General features: G+C 37.2%; 1 protein-coding gene across 4 annotated transcripts in view; it reads left to right on the top strand.

The window, feature by feature from the left end:
* AOPEP (aminopeptidase O (putative)) overlaps window positions 1-24,024 on the top strand; it is a 213,891-nt gene that overhangs the window by 120,383 nt on the left and 69,484 nt on the right. For 3 of the 4 annotated variants that reach the window (XM_087715919.1, XM_087715918.1, XM_087715917.1), the window contains exon 13: window positions 280-366. In XM_087715919.1, the coding sequence (XP_087572045.1) occupies window positions 280-366 (87 nt within the window). Of the gene's footprint in view, window positions 1-279; window positions 367-12,143; window positions 12,271-24,024 lie in introns of all 4 variants that reach the window. The other variant, XR_015696708.1, reaches the window with a different exon arrangement.

Genomic DNA, 24,024 nt, shown 5'->3' with positions numbered 1-24,024 from the left:
TACTGTATTTGGCGAAGGTGGTGGAGGGAATAGAGAGAAGAAAGCTTTTCTGACCAGGAAGAAATAGCTAAATGGATTAAACTGAGAACATGATACTGAGGACTGGAACAGTATTTCTCTTCCCCATTTCTCTCTCCTATTCTCCCCCCCAGTTCCCCTCCCCTTCCAGTGAAGCAATGGAAAATTGTATCTTGAGTCTGTTTATAGTTTCTTACTCATGCTGAGTAGTTGCACTCAAGTTGCGTCTTCTTAAAAAAGCTGTATGGTTTTGACATGTAGGTCGTAAAATGGATTCAGATAAATCAGAGGTTGAGAAAAGGCACTCGGAGGAAAAGGCGAAGATCAGAAGAAGTCACTTTCCAAAAGGTACCGGCTCCTAATGATCTAATAGGTCATAATGTGTTGTGTCATTTGTGTTTTTATGGTACATTATGCTTTTTTTTTAAAAAAATTTTTTTTGAGTGAAATGGAAATGCATTGATTACGTGCCATCAAGTAACTCATGTAATACTATTCCTGGAAGCATTCTTGTGCAAAGGACCATTTGTGAACAGAGCTGCAAAATATAGGTTAGGTGCTCTATTTATAGTGAAGGAGAATTAGAAAGGAGTTTATGGAAAATAACATGCGTTTTTGTTTCCTCCTCGTGCAACCTTTAAACGCTTCTGATTCAAATAACTAACATGCTTTGAAATAAGCAGTGTAGCAAATTTCAAATTGATGTATGACTTTCAGGTTAAAAGAATTTCCCAGATAGGATTAATCAGTATTAATTATGTATAAGGCTCCTAAGATTTCATTTTTAAAAAAAATATGGATATTGGGTTTAAATAATGTTTGATGGACTACTTGGTAAAGTTGAATGTACATATGGGTTGTTCTGGCAGCGTCTTGTAATTTTTTTGTTTGCTTAAATTACATTTCCTGTTCTCAAGAATAATATTGCTGGACATATGTTGTCTTTTATACCTGTCTTACTATGAAATATAGGAATCCTAATGTATAACTAAATAAATGGAAAGGTTTTGGCAAGGTGGTTTACTGAGGATTTTCTGCATGTTTATTGAGGCCTACTCATCAAGTGTGGCTTATACTCCTTGATAATGATACTGAGGGCCAAATCCATTTAGATAAAGTTCTATCCTTGAACTGTTTTCAACAAAGTCAAATTTTAGTGATTTCCGTGAAACTTCCTTCCAAGTAATTTTACACCTCTGCCTTGTGTTGTGAATTGTGTTGTTGTTCAAAGCTGATTGGTAAGTAACAATGTTGAGCTGTTTGTAGAATTGTTAACACCAGAATTGCTTCTTTATTAAGTTGAACTACTGAAAAGCTATATATCTTTCTTCAGTACGATTTAAACGCAGTATGTTATTTTGTAGCTTGACAGTACAGCTAGAAAGTCTGATGAATCATCACTGTTTCTGTAGCCAAGTTCTTGCTGTTAATATGAGTGCCAGCTCCAGGGTTATGTTGCCTTAGTATGGACATTGCTCTGTTTGACAGATATCTCTGGATAGTACAGCTGAGCATGGCATGGGGAGAGATGGGCAATTGAAGAATAAACTTATGAAGTCATAATATTCTGAATTTCAATTAGTTGACTACTGTTGTAGCACAGGCTGTCATAATATAATATATTCAGCTGGAATTTTTACTGGACGTGCATAGTAAATCAATTTGTATTTAAGATGCTACTTCACTTTTTGTTCAGATTTGCTTAAAAGTCTTGATCAAAAATTAGTGTTTCAACAAAATGAAATGTAAAATAACCAATAGTTTCATCAAGTAGATGAACAGTGTTACTTGTTTATTCTTATATAGAAATAACCATCTGTTGTTTTAACATAAATATGTGTATAAGAGTTATGGATCTCACAGTGATGAAATCTGAAAAAATAAGGTTATCAGAATAGTATCTCATGTGATTTATTGACCAGAAAGCAGTTAGAATTTCAGAGTTTTAAATAGGTACAGTTTAAAATCTGGAACAATCTGTTTTGTAGAATGAACAGTGATCCCTGAAATTTTTCCAGTATTGATGGCCAGAAGTGTGAATTTTACTTATTTATATTCTGTTTGTGACCTGAAAATGGGATGACCATATTAGCCTTTGTTTAAAATTTATAAATAATAAGTAATAATAATAGGCAGATATTAAAAAATAACACTAGAATATTGTTATAATGGAACATTAAGCTGAAGTTTTAAAAGCCTGCATTAAATCAAAACAAAATAAAACAAAACATTGATTTAAAAAATATTTAGATAATAACAAAATACTAGTAAATAGGAAATAATAGAATTCCCAGATAAGGTTCCCTTCTGATTGAAAGGTCTTATTTCATAAATGTTTCAGACAATTATCATAAAGCAATTATTGTAGAAAAAAGATAAACATTTGCTTTATCGGTAGGCGAATAAAGAAGATTAAAAAATAGTGAGGACTTTCAAAAGTTATGCCATCACAACACCATTAAAATTACTGAACATAATTTATCTCTGTTTCTATCTTATGCTTTATAGCTTTAGTGTTGTTTTTCATGACTTTTAAAAGGAAGATCTTCAACATGGTTACTATGTTTTGAAAAATTATTTCCCTGGAGCAGAAGCTTAGGAAAACTTTCCCAAGAACTGGGAACTATGAGGGTATGTTTCAGTAGATGATAATTTTATAGCTATCCCATATTAGAAGTTGTAGGACAGAAGCCTCGAAGGTATCACATAATTAGGTCTAATCCTGGAAAAGTAGGGCCTATCATCTATGAATACCAGTGAGTGTAATTCTAACTTGCTGAAGCTAAGGGGCTTTGCTTGTACAGGTATTTAAATGGTAATTTCCATCTTAACCTGCCTCTTTGTTATTTTTCAGTTTACTCCTTTATCTCTTCTGTTGTCACATTGCTTGCTGTGCTCAATTATCTAGTTTAGGGCCTACTGTACTTCCTGTTTTGTATATGATACTCTTTTTTCACTTTATTTCTTTCTCTGATTTGACTTTTCTTTTCCCATTATTTTTCAAGGTCTTAATACTTGACTGCTTATTTTCTCTCCCGCCCCCCACTTTCTTGAGTTCTATCACTTCCATATTTCCCCCTTTTTTATTCCTATTGATTCTTTTTTGTACAGATCAGTTGAATACACAGTCTAGTGTTTTGACCTTTTAATTAGCTTGGGCTTTGCTTTTCTATTACAAGGAGGAACATTTCAAAATAAAGGATGAGCAAAAATTGTTGTAAAGTCAGGCCGAGGAGAAAAACCTGAAATCTTTGAAGAAAGAGATATCTAATTTAAATCTATACTTTTCAATGATAACACGTTATAAAACGTGTTATAAAATAGGAAGAAAAGTTTAGGCAAGATTACGAACTTCTTAACATAATTACTGTATATTATTCTTTGCTTCATGATGAGACCAGCCATAATGCTAATGAGTTCCTAAAATAAATTGGGAGATTATTGAAGGATAGCCTATAACTGCAAGTCACTAAATTGATATAGTGGGGATATAGCAGTAGGAAATTTAATTGCAAACATCTGTTGGGCATCCAATTTGGAAAGCTGGCATACTTAAATGCCATATTAATTTAGGACGAAGACAAAAGAATTGTAATTTAAATATTTGGCTATCAAATATGTACAGCGATTACTGTATTATTTGAAAGTAATAGGTAATCATTGATTAAACATATTGGCATTCAATTTAAAAACATATTATTAAAAACTAAGAAAAGACTTGCTCAGTTTTAGTCAGGGAACACCATAACAGATAGCTGGAATATACGTTAATGGTATCCTGTTAGACTTCGTACTTTCAGAATGTGTTTCACAATCTAAAGAAATACTCAATTCTAAATTATTTTGTTTTTAAATGCCTCTTTCATAACAGGTGAGAAGAATGAAGACATATACTTTTGGTTATTGCATTTACATAGACAGTATAATTATTATTTTCACGTTTGCATCTATAAATTAGTGTGTACATTTCCTGGTTGTATTAACATCCATCTTAACAGTTTAGCTTGGTACCACGCATATTTATTTTGCATTGTTTTAATGGTTTTTATGTTTTATGATATACACTGCCCAGAATAACTTGTTGAGATGAGCATCTATAAAAATCAAATAAAATCAATAAAATATTGAAATATGAGCTCTTTTTTATTTTTATTTTTGCTTATTTGTTTCTTTTTTTTGTGATCTTTAAGTGACTACTTTATGTCTTAAGGGGAATTGCTTATAGTATGTATATATTTTCAACATACGTTGTTTCTTTGAGCATTGTAAATCCTTTGTTCTTGTTATTTTGCAGCCTTTTTAAGGTGGGCCAATAGATGCTTTGCATTTGTTGTATTTTAGGGTTATATGGTAATTTCCAGATATTATTTGATTTTGTATAACACTGGTATATTCGAAAAAGAGAAAGTATTTACTTACCTTCATATTTTTGAAGCCAGAAATTTAAAACATGGTTATTTGTTGTTTCATACTATATTTTAATTGATGAAAGGTTGTCTTAAGTCACTTTCCTTTTGTTGAAATTAATTGCATGTCAATAATTTAAAAATTATTCAATTCAGGGATGTGAATGAAGAAAAGATTGACCATAATATTTGGAAATGAGACCTGCTTTTTTCCTCGATTTGAATTTGCTGTTTTCTTTTATCTTTTCAGAATAGTTCTGCTTTCAACCACTTAAATTTTGTCATTTTTAAAAAGAAGGCGTTTTCATTTATATGTTGCACAGAGCGATGTCATCAGTAAAATAATTTTGGGGGAGTCTAAAGACCTTCGGGAATATTGCTAAAACACAATCTCAATTTCTTCTCCAATCTGATATGACCCTTTTAAAATAAAAAGCACACAACTAGCACAGCCACGTGTTGGGAGTAACTTGAAGTATACGTAGAATTACATCACTTAATCAACGTGGTTCATTGCCAGCAGCCATTTTCCTGCTGCTCCATGAAAGATTAAGACCACCTTAATGTGAAACACAAGTTTTACTGAAGAAAGACAGACAACAGAAGTGTCGGGTCTTTTATTTGAAGGGAAAATTAGCCACATTGCTGCAGCAGAGCTTTTTAGTTGCTTGTGCCTCTTCTTCAAAGCATTTTAATGAATTACAGTTAACACGAAACCATGTCAAGTTAGGAGCCACCCAGAGTTCCTTGGCTGAGTTGGGCGTCTACAGAAATTGAATAAATAAATAAAATTTCTGCAGATGGTGATGCCCTGGTAGGAAGGTATTTGGTGGTGCTGTCATTCGTGCAAATAGCTGTTCCAATACATCTATTCTTGGTATGCTGCCTTTAAGTCTAGAGTCTAGAAGTACATTTTGTTTTCTTTCCTTCGTTAATGGAACTTTGGAGATGTCTATTGAAGCTGGGCGGAGAGTTTCAAAGAGGTAGAGAGGGGGAAAAAAAACAAGTTGTCCAAAAGAGGAAAGAGACACACATTATCTCAGAGAAAGCTTTTCAGTTGCTCCTAGGAGCTGCAGAGGATGGAACTGGTTTGCTTGTAGTAGGAAAGTGTAAATATACATCACTGCCAGCCATGGGTAGATCGTTGCAAGCCCATGCTAATTGTCATGGAACTACTGTTGAAGTATTTACAAAGTTGTCAGTCTGACTGCCTCTTCCTATTAGGTTTAGCTATGCTGCGTTGTGGGCCCCTTGGTGTTCTCTGAACTTGGTTGCTTTCTTGAAGATGTTCATTAGTGAACTTGGGAACATCACCAATGGCACCAAGGACCCCACAGTTTAACTCTGAACTACAAATATTATCTTCTATTGATGCTGTATTGCTTTAGAGAGTGAGCTTGTAATACAGACTGGTGGGTGCAACTCCTTTCCAATAAAACTGCTATGGTAATTTGCAGTGTATACTGTAGGTATGTGTGTTTATTGCTGCTTTAGTGTTAAGTGAACAAATTGCTCCCCTTTTCCTAATCAATTTGCATTAGTGCTGGCCTTCCAGCATCTGAAAAGCAACGTATAGGAGGTTTGCTCTATTCAGACTTACTAAGTTTTAAATAAATAAATGCAACCTTTTAAAGTCTTTTGTAGGTTGTGTTACTTAATCCAAATGATGAGCCATGGTGGTGCAGTGTTAGAGTGCAGTACTGCAGACTACTTCTGCTGACTGCTGGCTGCCTACAATTTGGCAGTTCAAATCTCACCAGGCTGAAGGTTGACTCAGCCTTCCATTCTTCTGAGATTGGTAAAATGAGGACCCAAATTGTTGGAGGTGTTAAGGTAATGATGATTTAATAGCTGACCAACTGCTGCAAGGCTATAAACTGAGATGATGCAATGAGAATGAGTCAGCAGAGTTATCACTTTAAGAGACTGTCTGTATAAGAGAGGCCCTGTGAAGGTAGTTTCTCTCTTCGTGTGTGCTTCCGTGTTATAGTTGAAGATTGATTGATTGCCTGGTTTTGCCTAGTATGTGTGTGTATACATAAATGCCTTGTAGATAAACCACTGTTTGAAAGACAAAAAACTCTGTGTACTATATTTTGCTCCTGGGTTGTCTCAAAATAATAATCATACTGTGCACACTCTGACAGGGGGCAATATGCTGATTCTGTAAACTGCTTAAAGAGAGCTGTAAAGCATTGTAAAGCGGTATATAAATCTAAGTGCTATTGCTATATCCCAAAAGGCATAACTTGGAACTGAGTTCATATTTAGAGTTCATCTGACTTCAGACACATGTACCAAATGTAGTCTTCAGACGCTTAAAAGTTCTCCAGTTTGACTCTGGGCCAGAAGAAGTCTGCATCAGTTGATCTAAAGCAGTGGTTCTCAACCTTCTCATTGCCGCAACTCTTTAATACAGTTCCTCATGTTGTGGTGACCCCCAACCATAAAATTATTTTCGTTGCTACTTCATAACTGTAATTTTGCTACTGTTATGAATGGTTAAGCCTGATTCACTTAGCAATAGCGTTACTAACTTAACTTGCAGTGATTCACTTGACAGATGTGGCAAGGAAAATGGTAAAACAGGGCAAAACCCACAACAAACTTCTTGCTTAGAAACATAAATGTTGGGCTCAAGTGTGGGCTGGTAAGTCGAGGACCACCTGTATTTTAGGCTTGAACAAAAACATGCCAAGAGGTGAAGGGTCTCCATTTGTCCCTATTCCAGCAGGGCAACGTTTGCTTCTTAAGGAAGGCAGAGAGATCCGTGCTGGATCTCTCACCAGCGGGGCAGCTTAATCGGGTCTACTGACTGTCGCTCTTTCAAGGGTGCCAGAGGGCAGTGCCTAACCTCAGACTTCCTTCGCTGCTCCCAGGAAGTTGCGGGCTGGGCCATAAGGGCAAGGCGCCTGCAGGGTCTTCGGAGAGTGAAGCAGGCTGTCACTCAATGCGCTGCCCAGCTCATTCACCCGCCTGGCTTTCCCACCTCCTTACCAGGCCCAGAAAAGTGGTGCAATGAGCAGCCAAAATGCACCACTTCAGTGCCCGCTGGGAAGCCGCCACTGCCGCCGCCAGCTTTCCCGCGCCAAGGCCGCCACCTGCCCGGCTTCTTTGTCCGCTGCCATTGGACACCTTTACGACTGGCTAAAGGGCAAGTGGCTCTGAACTTCCAGGCGGCGACTCTCCGGTGACCGCATCCTCCCTAGCGGTAACCCAAGGGGTCTCGCTTCTTCTCACACTCCCTATTCTTCTTCCACCGGGCAAAGTGGACCTGCTTCTTCACGCCCCCCACTGCCATATGTCTACTACATCCAAGGACTGCCGTTGCAGAGCCGGGCAGGCGACACGTGACCTACTAATCCCAGAGCTGGTGGCATCTTGGCAGGTGAAAGGAGTGCCTTAAGACCACACTTTCCAGAAAGCACCGGAAATCAGCTATTTACGGTGTGGAGGCTGTCGCTGCAAAATGTCTCCCTTTCCACACTGAGGTTGGAGAATGCTCCCGTTGGCTAACATCAGGCAAATTAATTCCCCTCTCCGGTTATTGACTCTAGGCCCTACAGGTCTTAGGCGACCCCTGTGAAGGGGTTGTTCAACCCCCAAAGGGTCGCGACCCACAGGCTGAGAACTGCTGATCTAAAGAATAATAGTGATGCTATCGCTATCAGTTGATCTCAAAGGATAGGTAAAGTCTATGAGTTAAAGAAAAGAGCAGCCAATTCGGACAAGTTCTGAGAGAAGGAAATTGTTTGAAAATATAACTGTCAGCCCTGAAGATCCAAAGAAAAAGATGGCTTCCAGGGCTGACAGGCCAGCCCCCTTCAACCGATGGTCGTGTCCTGCAATGAGAGGAACATAGGGGGGTTAATGCAATATTCCCTAATCTGTCAGCCCTGGAAGACATATTTTTATTTGGATCTTCAGGGCTGCCACATTTAGTGCTGTGGGAAACTGAGAGGGGTTGGAGTTGGGGAGTTGGGGAGGTATCTAGCCATGGAGTTGGGGAGATATCTAGCCATAATAACATTCTTTTCTCTGGAAGTCAAGGATATCCTGCCCTGCACCTGGAGTGGCATGACTGGGAGACATCTCCTGTTGGGACGGTGCATTGATTGGACTATTTGATGAACATTCCGGCCTTCCGCAAAGCGGTTAAGACCTGGCTGTTTCGGCAGGCCTGGGGCTGTTGAACTATCCAGCCCCATTCGAGGTTATGGCTGTTGCAGAGTTTTAAATTGTTGTTTTTATTTTATTTTTTGTATTCCCTCCCTTTTTATTGTGAGCCGCCCTGAGTCTCTCGGGAATAGGGCGGCATACAAACTCAATGTAACTATAAACTATAAAAACTATAAACATCTGTGTGCAGAGGAATGGACTTGGACTTTATTTTGGGTGGGGAAAACCTGGAAGCTTCAGATTTGGGTTTTCCCAGATGTCCCTATGTGATATCTCTAATAAAATAGAACTTTGAGGAACTTCTAGCCTCAGAGTCTTCTTTCGTCGGGGGGTGTTACTTGGATACCTGACATAACTTGGCTTGGCAATTAGATTCTAGAAATACATTTTGTTCCCTTTCATTTTTAGATCACCATCTTGCTTCTGTTGTCCTTATTTCCCAGTATGAATACTGTGTTTTATATATGATGATTGTTATCAATTTGGGAAGGTGTTCATATAAGATTTCTGTGACATTCATTCTGGAGTTAGTTTTTCTTCTTCTTCTTCACATTGTCTTGCTTTCTCCTCACCTTGGGCCCTATTTAGTTACACAAATGGAGGTCTACCTATTGATAGCACTATTTTGCCTTTCCCATTGTTCTCCTGTTTCAGATTTTATTGAACATTATCGCTATCTGTTTTCTTATGCCAATTTCATACATTGGAACAATTTCTAGTTATAAACCCAGTGGGAGACTTGCTGTGTCTCCACTTTTGTGACTTGTAGAGCTTGACTAGTTGGTGTATAAGATCTTTTAATTTTAAATAAAACATGTTATTCCATAACGTTTTAAAATATTACATGTTTTCTTAATGACCTTCTGCCAGTTTTCCAAAGCAGAAGGAAAAGAGAAGCAATAAACACTTTTCTGGAATCCCAAGCCTTTATTTTCCAACATATTATCGCCTCCAAACATCCTGGATAGGAATCTGTTTGAAGTGGTCCTTTAAAATGAAAGGGTTTGCAATTCCGGTGACCTAAATGCAATGTAGACAGATTTTTCATGCTTTTTCTCTTTCCTGCTGCATTGTTTTAGGAATCATTGTTATATAGCATGTGTATGTGTGCATCAATTTTGATTTCCTCCTGGAACAATACATTGGAAAAAAAAATAGTTGGCTCTTTTTTAATGGCTAGTGGAAGAAATATATATAAAATGTTATTTAAGGTAATAGGCTGTTTTATTGCAAGCCTTCCGTGCTAGAATCAGGAAAGGAGGAAATGGTTCCTTCCTTATTTTTTTAATATCCGATTACTTCTTTCCTGGATTTGTGCCCACATATGAATACCAGCTTAATCTGATGTAATAGATTATGTTTAAGATTTTTTGAATGAGCACCCTCTGTCTTCACTAAGTACATTATTGTGGAGTAAATGCTGCCTTGAAATTAAAGCAAAGAGCAAGGAGTCACCACTCCATTGTAGATTTAAGTATTCTGTAAGCTTTTAATGGGTTTATGCTAAAGGAGTTAAAAGTCTTTCTCTCAGTTTATAGAGCTGCAAATAAAATGCTCTTGAGGTAGAAATGTACAGATGCACCCCCCTCTGCAGAAAACAGAAATAATTCATTCAATAATTTAATATTTAATGGAGACTCACATCTGCTGCATGAGGCAGCTAGAACTATTAGCTCTTTAGGAATGGTGATGGTATCCCTGGCTGATGCTAGCTGGTCTCCATAAAACTAGCAATGTTGGGATGGAAGCTCCCGTAGTAATCTTTGGGCAGTAAGGTAGAGTAGAAATTTTAAAAATGCTAAAGAAAGCAATAGTGAAACACTTTTTAAAAAATATTGTCTCATCGTGTCCAAGAATTCAGTTTGAAGGGTAGGTTTAGGCAATGGCATTTGGAGATGAGTTTCCACCTTTTTCTTACATGTCATTTCTAAGCAGGCTGGATGACTTTGAAATTTCCTAATCGCTGGAATATGGGAAAAAGCAAAAATAAATAATTATGATGGGTTCCAATGAGCAGGTTTATGTTTCGCGGTCAGATGTCAGCCTTGTCTGCAACGAAGTCCCTTTTAGCCTTATCCATGTTTCTTCTGGTGAATTAGTTCTTTAGGATTGGCCTTGTGCATCATTGCAGCCATTTATAAAAATAGCCACAGTGCTCTAACTGATTCTAAATGTATTTTTGCTTTAAAAGCCTAAAGTTAGGAATTCAAAGAGTATAACCTTTTATTTGCTGCCAGTGTTCTCCATTTTCCACTTATTTTATCTCTGGATTTTTTCTTCTTCTTATAAATGTTGATTATGTTTTTCATATACAATATAAAACAATAGCAGAGTTGGAAGGGACCTTGGAGGTCTTCTAGTCCAACCCCCTGCCTAGGCAGGAAACCCTATACCGTTTCAGACAAATGGCTATCCAACATCTTCTTAAAGACTTCCAGTGTTGGAATGGAGATGAGCACCGCCCCCTAGAGTTGGGAACAACTAGCACATATGTGTGAGGATATGTGTGAGGGGAACGTTTACCTTTACCTAGATGTGAGCATATGAATGTGGTTATAGTTAGTCCTTGATTTACAACAGTTTATTTAGTGACTCCTCAATGGCACTGAAAAAAGTGACTTATGACCATTTTTTCACACTTACAATCATTTTAGCATCAGCATGGTCACATGATCAACATTTAGATGCTTGACAAATGACTCATATTGCAGTGTCCTGGGCTCAGGTGATTCTTTTGAGACCTTCTAACAGGCAAAGTCAATGGGGGAAGCCAGAGTCACTTAACAACTGTGTGACTAAATTAGCAACTGGAGTGACTCACTTAACAACTATTGCAAGAAAAGTCATAAAATGAGGCAAAACTCAATTAACAAATATCTAACAGCGACAGAAATTTTGGGCTCCAAAATTGTGGTCATAAGTTAAGGACTATCTGTATTTTTCTTATGATCATTGCTGCTAGAAGCATAAGAAAATGGCAATGTGGAGATAATTAGAAAAAAACTGAATCAAATGTGAAGACATAGAATTTGGGATTTTCCTTTACAAATTACTACATATACATATATCAGTCAGAATACCTCTTCTAGTCTTGGATTCTTAAGGAAAATGAAAGCATTTGACTATAAAAGTACTTAAAGTACTCAAAAGTACTTGATAAAAGCAGTTTGGCAGTTTGATCTGCTTCTTAATTCTGGGAGATTTGAGGGAGAAAAAAAGGCAACAGAACAAGAGCAAATGTGTGTGTATTGTTTATACGTGTGAAATGCTAAATATGTCCTTACAAGGTTATCTCTGATAGCGTGGATAGAAATGAGTAGCAAGCGTGGCCTTCTTCCAGCTTGTTGAATTTTACAATTATAATTTTGGCTTAGTGGAAATGGACTGTGGTGGATTTTTTTCCACGCAGCTTTTTCCCTTAGGAACACATCGGCAAAGATGCTACAGGAATCCAGCAGGGTTTGACCAGAATTTCTGACTTTCATATTTAATTAAGCATGGATGTGGGGAGAGAATTATTTGAAGCTTTTGTTTGTTCAGAGCGTGACTGATGGAACAAAGAACTGGATGCCAAATGTTCTGATGTCTTCTTTTGGGGGCTGATGGAGTTCAGATTAAAAAAAAACACGTTTCCTTCTGGAAAATGTCAAAGGAATTTTATCAAAAGGTAAGAGATTCTAATACCAATTTCACACAGGTCTCTTCCAGATGCTGGTCCTTTTACTTACTTGTCAGTATCTCTTGATAAAACCCTTTACACAGGGATGGTCTTTACTTACCTTCCCTACCAGGAAATGTGAGCGTGTGCGCGCTCCGCCTTCCACACATGTGCTTTGCCCTAAAAAAAGGTTGTAAATGGGATGTTGTAGAGAAGGGGCAGTTGGGCAGGGCCTCAGGCGAACTGATCAGAACTGGCAGGATACCACCTCTGCCTCTATACCAGGGATGTCCAATCCTCGTGACTTTAAGACCTGTGGACTTCAACTCCCAGAATTCCCCAGCCAGCATCACAATCAGTTTAATATGCAGCTTTGCCTCTTTTCTTCTTTTGGATACTTTATTGGTGGTCTATAATACCCTTTCACCAGACTTGGCCATGGTATTTGTTATCATCATCAAAATAAATGATAGATAGCCTGATTAGTAATGTTGCAAATTACTAATTTTTCATAGAATTATATTTCTGTGCTTTGTTATCCTTTCCTTCTGCCTTCATTTATAATTGCTGAGATTTCCTGATCCTTTTCAATTCTTTATGCCAAAAATGACCCTAACTCTGATTTCTTGGAATTGCATCCAATTTAATTTTTAAAGGTGCTGGGCATTTTGAGGGCATTGATAAAATAACATTCAAATATCAATGTTAGGTGGGGAGAGTGTAGCAGGAAAACAAAATTATTGACTTAAAGGGAATAATTAAGAAAATTTGAAGTAATCCAAAGTATAATTTTTGAGAAGGTACATTTCTGAGAATAGATCGTTACTTTTTTTTAAAATAAAGAAGTGGTCTGCTGTCAGCTTGTATATTGTTCTTGAAGAGTTCATGGTCTAATGTGACCAAGATTTGATCACATGGAATCTGTTCACATGGCAATGGTTTGAGTCCATTTCACTTAGGCTGTCAAATGGACAAAGTGGCTATCATGTGAATAACATAACACTTAGCGTGTCTTTAAGGTTCAAAATAGATTTATTGTGTTCTAAATAATTCAGTTGCTCATGATTAATGCTCATGGGGAATTTCTGAAGTAAGAAGTCTTTGTGTTGTTAGCTGTAGCATTTTAATGCCATTTTAAAGAATTTATCATGGGATGGTAGAATCATTTCAGAGTTTAACTACATTAGAGACCCTCAGTTTGGATGACACCGAAACTAAACTAAATTAAGGTTAGTGCAAATTAAGTTTGCATCAGTATTTCATAATAAAAAAAAACCATGTCTAGGTTAGTTCTATTTTCATGTAACAAATACAAATGTTTAAGAATATATTTCTCTCTAGTTTCCAGCAAAATAGAAATGCTTGAAGTCCTATGGCTTTGCTAGATTCATGACATTTCAGTGTACAGAACCATCTGTGTTCACAATCTCTGCCTATTATGATTTCAGCTGAGACAGACTGACTGACTCCAGGAAGCTTGGCGGTACTAAAGTGTGTCCTGCATCATTCAGTGCCATGCACAATTCAATTCTTGGGAAAATTGTGCTTGGGAAATTTGACTTGTTACTAGTACATAATTGTCACTGAAATCAGTGGTGGGTTTTTGTTCCACTTCCATCTTTAAAGAATGAGCTCCGTGTCCCTCTCTTTAGCTTGGTGTCACTTTTTTAAGGCAGCAATATTTTCTTCAGATAATAATAATATTTGTTGTAAAAGATTGGAAGGATACCTTGTTCACTGAATATATCCTGGAACAGTAAGATTGAATAAAGGTTGTATGTTCCAAAATGAGCACTCTGTGATCAGTTTTCTTGCCTGTTTAACAGCAAATACAGTGTCCTTCAGTTTTTGTCAACTTTTAAAGCAAAAAAAAATGGTCCTATACTATTCAGGTGAATTTATATATAGTGGACCAGTTCATTTACAACTATATGTGTTTTATATATTATTTCTCCAGTATGTGTACTATACATTATTTCTCCAGCATGTGTACTTTGCACATGTAAAAAAAAAACCAGTTTCAAAGATGCAAATACATCAATGAAAAAAACAAGCAATGTAGTTGCTTTGAATTATAAGAACGGTTGCAGTATTTGGGATTGGCTAGTGTAGAGAAAAGAAGGCCCAGGGATGATATGATAGCAATAGCACTTAGACTTATATAATGCTTCACAGTGCTTTACAGTCCTCTCTAAGCGGTTTACAGAGTCAGCATGTTGCCCCCAATAATCTAGGTTCTCATTTTACCCACCTCAGAAGGATGGAAGGATGAGTCAACCTTGAGCTGGTGAGATTCGATCTGTCATACTGCTGGCAGCTGGTGATCAGCAGTAGTCTGCAGTACTGCACTCTAACAATTGCACCACTGCAGCTCATGATAGCAGTATTCCAGTATTCAAGAGGTTGCCACAAAGAGGATGGGTCAATTTATTTTCCAAAGCACTGAGGGCAGGACAAGAAAGGGTGGGAGGGAAGCTAATCAAGGAAAGAAGCAACCTGGAACGAAGGAAAAACTTGCTAACAGTGAAGATAATAACCAGTGGAACAGCTTGCCGTCAGAAGTTGTAGGTGTTTCATCACTGGAGGTTTTTAAGAAGAGATTAGACAGTCACTTGTGTGAAATGGTACAGGGGCTCCTGCTTGAGCAGGGGGTTGGACTAGAAGACCTTCAAGGTCCCTTCCAGCTCTACTCTGATTAATTCAGAGTTTGCTTTTTTATTTAATACCAACTTTGCTATTTTATTTAATACCATTTTGTCACTAGATAATTTTTTTTAGTTATCTTGTGGAATGCAGTGTCTAGTGCTTGAGCTCCCAACGCAAGAACAAAGCTTATCCTTGAAACAATGTTTGCATTTTTGCCTATCTTAGAATAGCCCCTAAACTTGTTTTGTCTAAACCTGTAAATATGAAAACAAATTGAAAACACACTGAAGTGAGTTCACTGATTAGATTCCAAAAAGCTGGCCTCCCTCCTAAACCACGGACAACATGAATGTATAAGAAGAATAGATAGCAGTTACAGGCTGTAAAAGTACAAGAATGTCAGTCTTGCCTTAAAATTAGATGAAGAATTGATAGTTTTATGACTTGCTTAAAATTTCTGTGCTAAGGAAAAGTCTTTAGGAAGGAAAAGTCAAACTGCCAACTATTGAACTGAAGAATCCATCCTTTTTGTCTGCTTTGACATTCTAACAGGGTGCAGCAAATAACTGAGGATGAGACAGCTGATGCTGAAAAAAGAAACGAGTATAACAATAATGTACGCAAAAGGCTATAATGTGACTGAGGGAAAACTACTGAAAAGCACAGGCACTGACATGTCTATTACACGGTTTGGCATGCGGAGGAGAAAGCACAGTTCAGAAGTAATTGGCAGAGCTCTATTGAGATATTGTAAATAGAAGAACAAATTGTCACAGAACTAGACATTCTGAAAGAAGAGAATTGCAGGCCCAGGAAAGAGGATTCTGATTTCATTGTAGTTGTGCTGGCCACCCAATTAGCAAAAAGCTGCTTGGTTTCAGAGAAATTAAGCCATTTAACTTTACTCCGAAATAATGTACATTGTTGTTATCAGTTCTTGCCTTTGCTTGTTGGAAATTAATTAATACATTAAGATTGTAATTGTAAACCCCAACAAGTGACTTTCTTTCCAGGTAACATAGGTGAGATTGCAATTTTCACCCAGCAGTTTGAAAATCAATATTTATCAATTAGAGCTTGCACTTTTGTCTCATGAGCAATGCCCTTTTAAACTAATTGAATTTCATTGACAAGCTTGATCCTTCCTTCTTTCCTTCCTTCCTTCCTTCCTTCCTTCCTTCCTTCCTTCCTTCCTTCTTCCCTCCCTTATTATAATTTTGATCACAATGATTTTTAAATGACTTACCCATTTTAATTCAATACAATTACAGTTTATCTGTTTGTTATATTTTGATATATTTAATGTCCACAGTCAAGTTAAATGTTAGTAAAAGCAGACAAAAAACAATAGCACTCTGGATTTTAATCCAGCGATGCATGTTCAAATTCAGCATCTAAACTTCCAGTTGGTATTTTAAGAAAGTCAAAAGCCAGTTTGGTCTAGTGCTTAATTAGGCTAAGAACCAGGAGATTGTGAATTCTAGTCCCATATTAGCCATTAACCAACTCATCTCGCAGGGTGATGGTTTTAGGGGAAATAAAAGAGAAAGGAGTATTAGGTATGTTCCCACCTTGCATTATTTATAAAAATAAGAAAAGTAATTTAAAAATCACAAACTTTCTGCTGGAAGGAGTGGGTATATGCTTGCTTGGAGACAGATGGGCTCTTTCTAGCACTGAATAAAGAAATAGGTGAGATTTGTGATCAAAGTTTTCAGGCTATACCCTGTTTGGGGACCTGTGATTTTATTTATCCAGCCATTGAAACTAATTCAACAGACCAATATAAAAATATACCGCTCTTAATGTAGGGCTGAAAACTCCCCACCAATGGCTAGATTCAGCTGCCTAACACTCTTTTTGGTTCCCCCAAATAATAGGGTTTCTTTTATTAGTTTTTTGGGGGTTTGGGGATGATTTTAATGGACAAAACTCTGCTGTGACTGTGTCTTCTAGGTCCTGTAGTCCTCAAAAATGTTGTGGAAAACCAAACATATTTTGCAGTTGATAGAAACTGGCTAGTTTTGGCTTACAAAACTTCCCTGTGATTTTGTGTAAGCATTTTTTGATACACTCCAAATTTACTTCAGTAGATTTTAAATAACATACTGTATCTAATGGATTGTGTCTGTATGGTTCTAAGAGAAAAAATGTGTAAATAATGGATTTCTCTAAAGATTTTGCCTGGGACTTTGAACTTGGATAAACTTTGTCAAATTCTGGAATGTGATATTTGTTTTGTCTAAGATCTGGCCAGAAGATTTTATTTAATGCACAATTCCACCCACTTTTTGTAAGAAGAAGCATTCCAAGCTGCAGAGTTAGCTTTCAGTAACGATAGCTTGGAAAAGATGCAAGAAGCCAGTCTTAAGACATAATATTTATAAATCCCTTTTCCTTGAATAATGCAAATAAAAGACTTTTATTTAGGCTGTACTTATAGTTAATCTTACTTTTAGCATAATCATTTCAAAAGTAAAACAGTGAGGTACTTTCCAACTCTCATGGAAGGGATATAAGATACACACTTTCAAAAGACGAAAATATAATGCTCATTGTCTCAGGTATTGAACCAAAAATAAGTTAACAATTCAGCTGCACTTATTCAGAGTGCTTGCAGTTATGTGACTTTTTAATCTATAAATAGAACTCAAACTCTATTATCAGCATAGCTGATTCTTTGGACAAGAACAAAAATAATATTTTTTTAAAAATCAAACAAAGCACATTCTGAAATGTAGCAAACTGTAAATTTCATGCGGTAGCTTTCCTGTTCCCATGAATACAGTTACCTTCTGTATAGTCATCCTTACCTTAAGTAAGCTGAAAGTGAAAATTACAGTCCACAGGAGGCGGGAGAAGCTTTGTGTCCAGTACCACCTACCATAGTATACCTATGGACCAAAGAACAGTATCAGTTTTGGTGTCTCTAGAATAGCTGCTAATACCATATTATTCTACTCATTCAGTGGCATAGCCTATACATGTTGTGGCCCACCAGCGGCCAGCAGAGTTGGAAGCAGATTTGGACAGTGAGGAGATTCAGGAGGAACATGGGCCAGTCCTGGAGTTTGGGGAAAGCTCTGATGAGGGGTCTGTGTCGGAGGCAGAGAGGGGGCCAGAACTGTTTGCCAGTTATCAGCTGCCTTCAGAGTCAGACATCAGTGAGGCAGATGAATAGCTGGAGCCTGTTCCCAATGTGCACATGTGCAGAGTTGCCAGACGAAGGGAACAGCTAAAGAACAGGGGTTGACTTGGGAGTAACTCCACAGGTAGACAATGAATGGCCCCTCCCAGAGAAAATAAAAGAGGAGTGAAAGGGGAGTGGAGTTTGCAGGAGACAAATAGTTCGCTTAATTGGTTTGTGACTCTCCGAGACTCTGTCATGTTTTGCAGATATCAGCCTGTCAGCTCTCCAAGCCAGATAAGGTCTGTGACTGTAAATCCTCCCTTGAAATACTTTGCTGGATATGAATGAGTAGAACTCACAATAAATTAATAAAGGGGTTTTTGTTGGGACAAGGAGTTTGCTTCATGCTCTTGGGAAGCCTAGGTCAGAACAATATCATAGAGATATTTTAGTAATTTGATTAAGATATCCAGATCTCAGGCAGATTCAGTGGATCAGATCAGACATCAATATTATGGCCATGTGTTTTCATTATTCCCTTGATTCTGGACTAAGCTAAAAACAATTGTTCAAGTGCAGCTTACAAGCAGGTTAGTTGAGCAGGTGGTGGCACCAACCTGACATTGGCTGATCGTGCTAAAGGGAGCTCTGTGAATTCCAGAGCTGTTGGTTAGATGACAAAATAGCTGAGAAGAGGGTAGTGCAAGCTATTTCTTTAATGCTGCAAATAAAACAACTGTGGTGTATTCGCTAAGAGTTATGAGTCACTCAGGAGTTGTGATTAACTAGAGAGAAATTCTTTTCTTTTCAATCCAGGTTAAACAATTTACACTGGATCTGATGAATCTGTCTATAAACTATGCATAAAAATAGTTTATCAGGTCAAGTCTGAAATCATCAACTTGCACATATTAAAGAAGAATGGGACTAAATCTGATCTTATCCTGTCTGGCACAGGAAGTGAATAATTTGGGCATACTAGCAATATGCTGCATACCAGATACAAATCTAGGAGTACAGCCCACCCATTAATTGTATATTGTCCACTTCATATAAATTCTATGTAAACAGACTTCAATTACATTCTATAATGCAATGCTTTAAATGTTGGCAAATCACAGCTTGAATTTTTGCAGTCATACGCATTTGTAAGAAACAGTGTTAAAACTACGGTCATATCTTTCTACTTTAAACAATCAGGATATCAGAATGCAGCGTGATCTTGCCTTAACTTTTGAAAATCAAGTCTATTGATCCAGCATTTTGGTTGGTGTGAATAGTGGCTGGACACAATAGATGGTAGGACTGTTTTGATGGCTACTAAATGGAAGCTTATGCCTGTTTTGTGAATTTCATTAATGTGATATTGGTGGCCATTTAAGGAACAGAGTGCAACTGATCCTTAAAAGATAACAAGGTCTGGAAAATCAAAGACGGCATGGGCCGAGAAAAACGCAATGTTTTCTTCAGAGTGTAGGACATTTTGATGAACACATGCTCAGTTTTAAGAAATGTCAAAGCAAGATTTTCTGCCTCCCTTGTGTCTCTGGTTGGTAGAGCACAGTCTAAAGCTAAAAAGCTGTGACAAATTCATGATCAGGACATCTGTGTGCCAGATTAAATGTGAACAATTGCTTGACTATTTAAAATGTTATGTACTTTCTTTCATGCAGATCCAGAAGGTAATCACCTGGAGAAAATAATACAGCATATCAATTGAGGAAAATATTTTCTTAAAGCAGTATTCTTTCCTTAAGTTACTTCCAGGCTTAGTCATGCTTAGAGTGCATTTACTGTATTGAAATCAATAGGTCTTACATTAATTATGATTCACTTGCCTGCTTGGTTTAAAAGGACCTATTCTAAGCTTGACTAATTCTGGTTTATTTCTCTAGATGAATTTAATGGAGGTGGTAATTTACCATATGAGTGGTATGAATGTCATTCTTAGTACAATGTGATACAATATAAGTTATCTCTTTAGAAGTCAAAGAATTTCAAAGCTGGAATCATTTTGGTGACCCAAATTCTTTGGCAAGTTTTGCTTGAATGCAAGCAATGACATGGCTTTTGGGGTATTGGAAACTGCTATTCATCAAATGCAGGGGTGTCCAACCTTGGCAAGTTTAAGACTTGTGGACTTCAACTCCCAAAGTTGAACTTCCAGAATTCCCCAGCTAACATGAGTATTAAAGTTGCCAAGTTTGGATCTAGTGTATCTTTCCACCCGTAGTTCAGATGCCATTTACAGAATGCATCTTTTTGCTGGATTGAAATTCTGGGTAGTATGATCCCAGCACATCTATGAGAGACCAGACTGGTAAAATGCTGATTCAATTCAATACTAATCCTTTATTTCCCACATTGATAGAAAGGGTTGAAGTGGAAGGAAGAAATTTCCTTACAGTTAATCAGTGGAACAATTCCCCCCCCCCCCGAAGTTGTAAACAGCAATAGCACTTAGATTTATATACCGCTTCACAGTGCTTTTTAGCCCTCTCTAAACAGTTTACAGAGTATCAATATATTGCCTCCAACAATTTGGGTCCTCATTTTACCCACCTCCAAAGAATGGAAGGCTGATGATGAAGAATCTTGAGCCTGATGAGATTTGAACTGCCAAATTGCAGTCAGCCAGCAGTCAGCAGAAGTAGCCTGCAGTACTACATTCTAACCACTGCGCCACCAAATGCTCTAACACGGAAGTTTTTAAAGAAGAAATTGGACAATGATTTGTTTATAATGGTGTAGGGATTTAATGTCTAAGCAGGGGATTGGACTTAAAGTCCTCTAATGTACTTTCCAACGCTGGTATTCTATTCCAGGGGTGTCAAACCCGTAGCTTGCAGGCCGGATGTGTTACATTCTTGCCCCAGCCCCGCCCAGTTTAGCAAAGGGGGGAAAAATCCCAATATGTCACATGATGATGCCATGACAACACAAATTTGACACTCCTGTTCTATTCTATTCACACCCAATGGTCTTCCATTGAAGACCATTGGAGCCGAGGTGGCGCAGTGGTTAAATGCAGCACTGCAGGCTACTTCAGCTGACTGCAGTTCTGCAGTTCGGCTGTTCAAATCTCACCGGCTCAAGGTTGATTCAGCCTTCCATCCTTTCGAGGTGGGTAAAATGAGGACCCGGATTGTTGGGGGCAATACACTGACTCTGTAAACCGTTTAGAGAGGGCTGAAAGCCCTATGAAGCGGTATATAAGTCTAACTGCTATTGCTACTGCTATTGCTATTCCTACCAGATATTACTTTTAGTAGGCTGAAATCTTCTGGAAATAAAGTTTATGGCTTCTCTTTTACTCTAGTCGTCTTTGCTCCTTGGACTGATAGGTAATCCCTTCTCTGAAGGACACAGTTGTCACTCTATGTCAGGGTTTATTACATGAGATTGCAAATGCATTGCATTTGGTTGCCTCCTGCTCTGTATATTCTTTACCTGCAAAAATAAAATAATTTTAAGGATGAAGGCTTTAAATTTCTCCCTAACGTGATCATTTTCAGGAGGGAAATTGAAGTACTCATTCATATAATTCTCATTTGTTGATTGAAGTAAATGCCCTATAGAAAGGATTATTATCTCATTAAGATCTAGGCAATTTGTTAAACTGTAGCAGCTAATTTCATAGCCTTGAAAGAATTTTTTTTTTAAATGCTTGTTAGATTTGTCTGCACTGCATAGGACCAAGCCATAGCTTTTCATTTTTGTACTTTCTGGCTTGCGTCAAGTATTCATATCACTAATAGAAGATGACAGATCAATAAATTATGCCAATAATAATTTGAGCCACCCTGCACAGAAATAGTTTTAAGACTACCGGTTTCTGCTTTTCTCTCCCCCCCCCCCCTTTTCTTGGTTGAACAGCAGAACTCTATATAATATTATAAAACTGCTTTGAAGCTCTTTGGAGTTGCAGAGAGAAATAAGATTTCTGTGGGAATGTAGAAAAGCTGCCATTAAATGGAATTCCAAGCCTCATTAACTTGGAGTGAGGTCTTTTTCAAACTGCGGAGTAGCAGCATAGTTTTTTTAAGAGGGCAGACCCCATAGGCTCCTTTCCATATGGGCAACAGTTTCTGCAGAGGAGGTTCAATTTGATCCAAAGCCATTTTACCCATGGTTTTTACAGCATAGATAACATGTTGTAGGTTACATTTTACAGATCTTCTGCACTCCTTGGGGGGCCGCTAGGCTTCCTATAATATTTAGTTTTTATCCATTTTTGGCAAGTATCTCAATACTTCCTTCTGTTGTTCTTTGATTCCAAGAAGAGTGATAGCCTGGTAGAATCATCATGACTATTCACATAGAAGTCATAGCATTACTTGTTTGATTTTGGCTTAGTTTGAATAAACCAAGGCAAATAAGATTGATTCAGTAATTAAGCATTAAACAAATCATAACTTACGATGATGTGCAAACCAAACCTTTGTCAAGAGAGGACCATTGTGTATTGTTGACTGCCAACCTATCCATTCCACAAGGGGAGAATGAATTGTATTCCAACTTAGGTGTAAGTATATTTGATTTTTTGAAATCAGTGAGGCTAAACTGATAATTAGCTTGTCAGCATCAATACAAAATGCCTTGTCTTGTGCATTCAAGAGCAGCAGATCCAAACAGTATTTTGAACCTGTAGGACAAGAAGAAAAATAGATGAACTTTGGATCATTACTAATTGTTGTATGCAGCTGCTATCCTGTTGATACCTAAAGAATACAAGTTTATCATTGATGAAATTGTATTTTTTAAAATAGTGTTTTGACTTGTGACTAAATTACATTCTAAATTCTTACATTACAAACTTCTGTATTCTAATTGCGTACAGAATACACACTATTATTAATTTTCTTGGAAATAGTGTTGAAACAATTCTAAATGTTAATCTTGCCTCACTTAAAAGTGAACAATTTAAACTTGGATTATTGGCAATTACCTTTACAATATAAACTAGGTATCTGCAGTTAATACAGGAATTAAACATTGGGATTTGAGTAGTTACCGGTGATTTAATTGCTCAACATCTCATCTGCTCAATTTAGCTAAGACATTGGAAGTGGGAATCAGGGCATCATCAACCATCATTAGTTCTCCAATGAGTTTTTAAAAAAGGAAATTGTTCTTTATTTCATGTGGCTGTTTCTCCTTTTATCTAAATCCTTGGTAGCCTTACCAAATAAACTGATTCTTTTATAGTTTTTTTGGTTGGATGCTTGTAGGATGATCATTAAAAAAAAATCAGGATGTGCTGCTCTCTGCAGCTATCAACTGATTTGAAATTTTACCAAACACTCTCCTTATTTAGTTTCGGTTTATATGTAAATAAAATCAGATTTCCAGTAGAAATTTAAGTAGGTATAATCTCTACAAAATATTGCACAAGCTTTTAAATGTAGTCCTATATTTATGCTTACTGGTATCTTTTAATCCATAAACATTTTTTGTGTAAGGCTAACACTTATTTTTTCCCCACAGGATCAGAAAGGCTCCATTTTAAGGGAGCATCACTCTGTGTATCAATATCTCACAGCAATATAAATCTGCCTGGTTCTTTTTAAAATTTTGTTTTTTTTTCTAAATAAAAATGTGTGGTATCAAAATACATTCAGTTGTTTAAGCAGTACTCCTCATGTTGCTTTTAAAATGCAATATGTAATGGATTTTGATGCAGAGGGAGGAATAAATCATATCTGGTACATTTTAGATATGGCATCATGAAACTCACTAGCTTTATTGCTTTTTTGGAATTATTTTTAATATTAGATTTCTTAGCAGAACACCCTATTAACAAATGAATACATTCTAAACCCAGACATTACAAAGAATGTTACAGAGTAACATATATTAGAGCAAGAGTGTCCAATTGGTGGCCCACGGGCTGGATATGTCACGCACAGGTCATGCCCACCCCAGCTCTGTGAATGGGAAAAATGTTGCAAAATGTCACGTGATGGTAATGTGATGCAGCGAGTTTG

Source organism: Thamnophis sirtalis, unplaced genomic scaffold (genome assembly GCF_051295495.1).
Source record: "Thamnophis sirtalis isolate CommonGarterSnake01/CBP01778 unplaced genomic scaffold, rThaSir2_p1.2 scaffold_5, whole genome shotgun sequence".
Lineage (NCBI taxonomy): Eukaryota > Metazoa > Chordata > Lepidosauria > Squamata > Natricidae > Thamnophis > Thamnophis sirtalis.
Note: the sequence above shows the minus strand (reverse complement) of the source record. Positions and strands in the feature narration are given on the sequence as shown.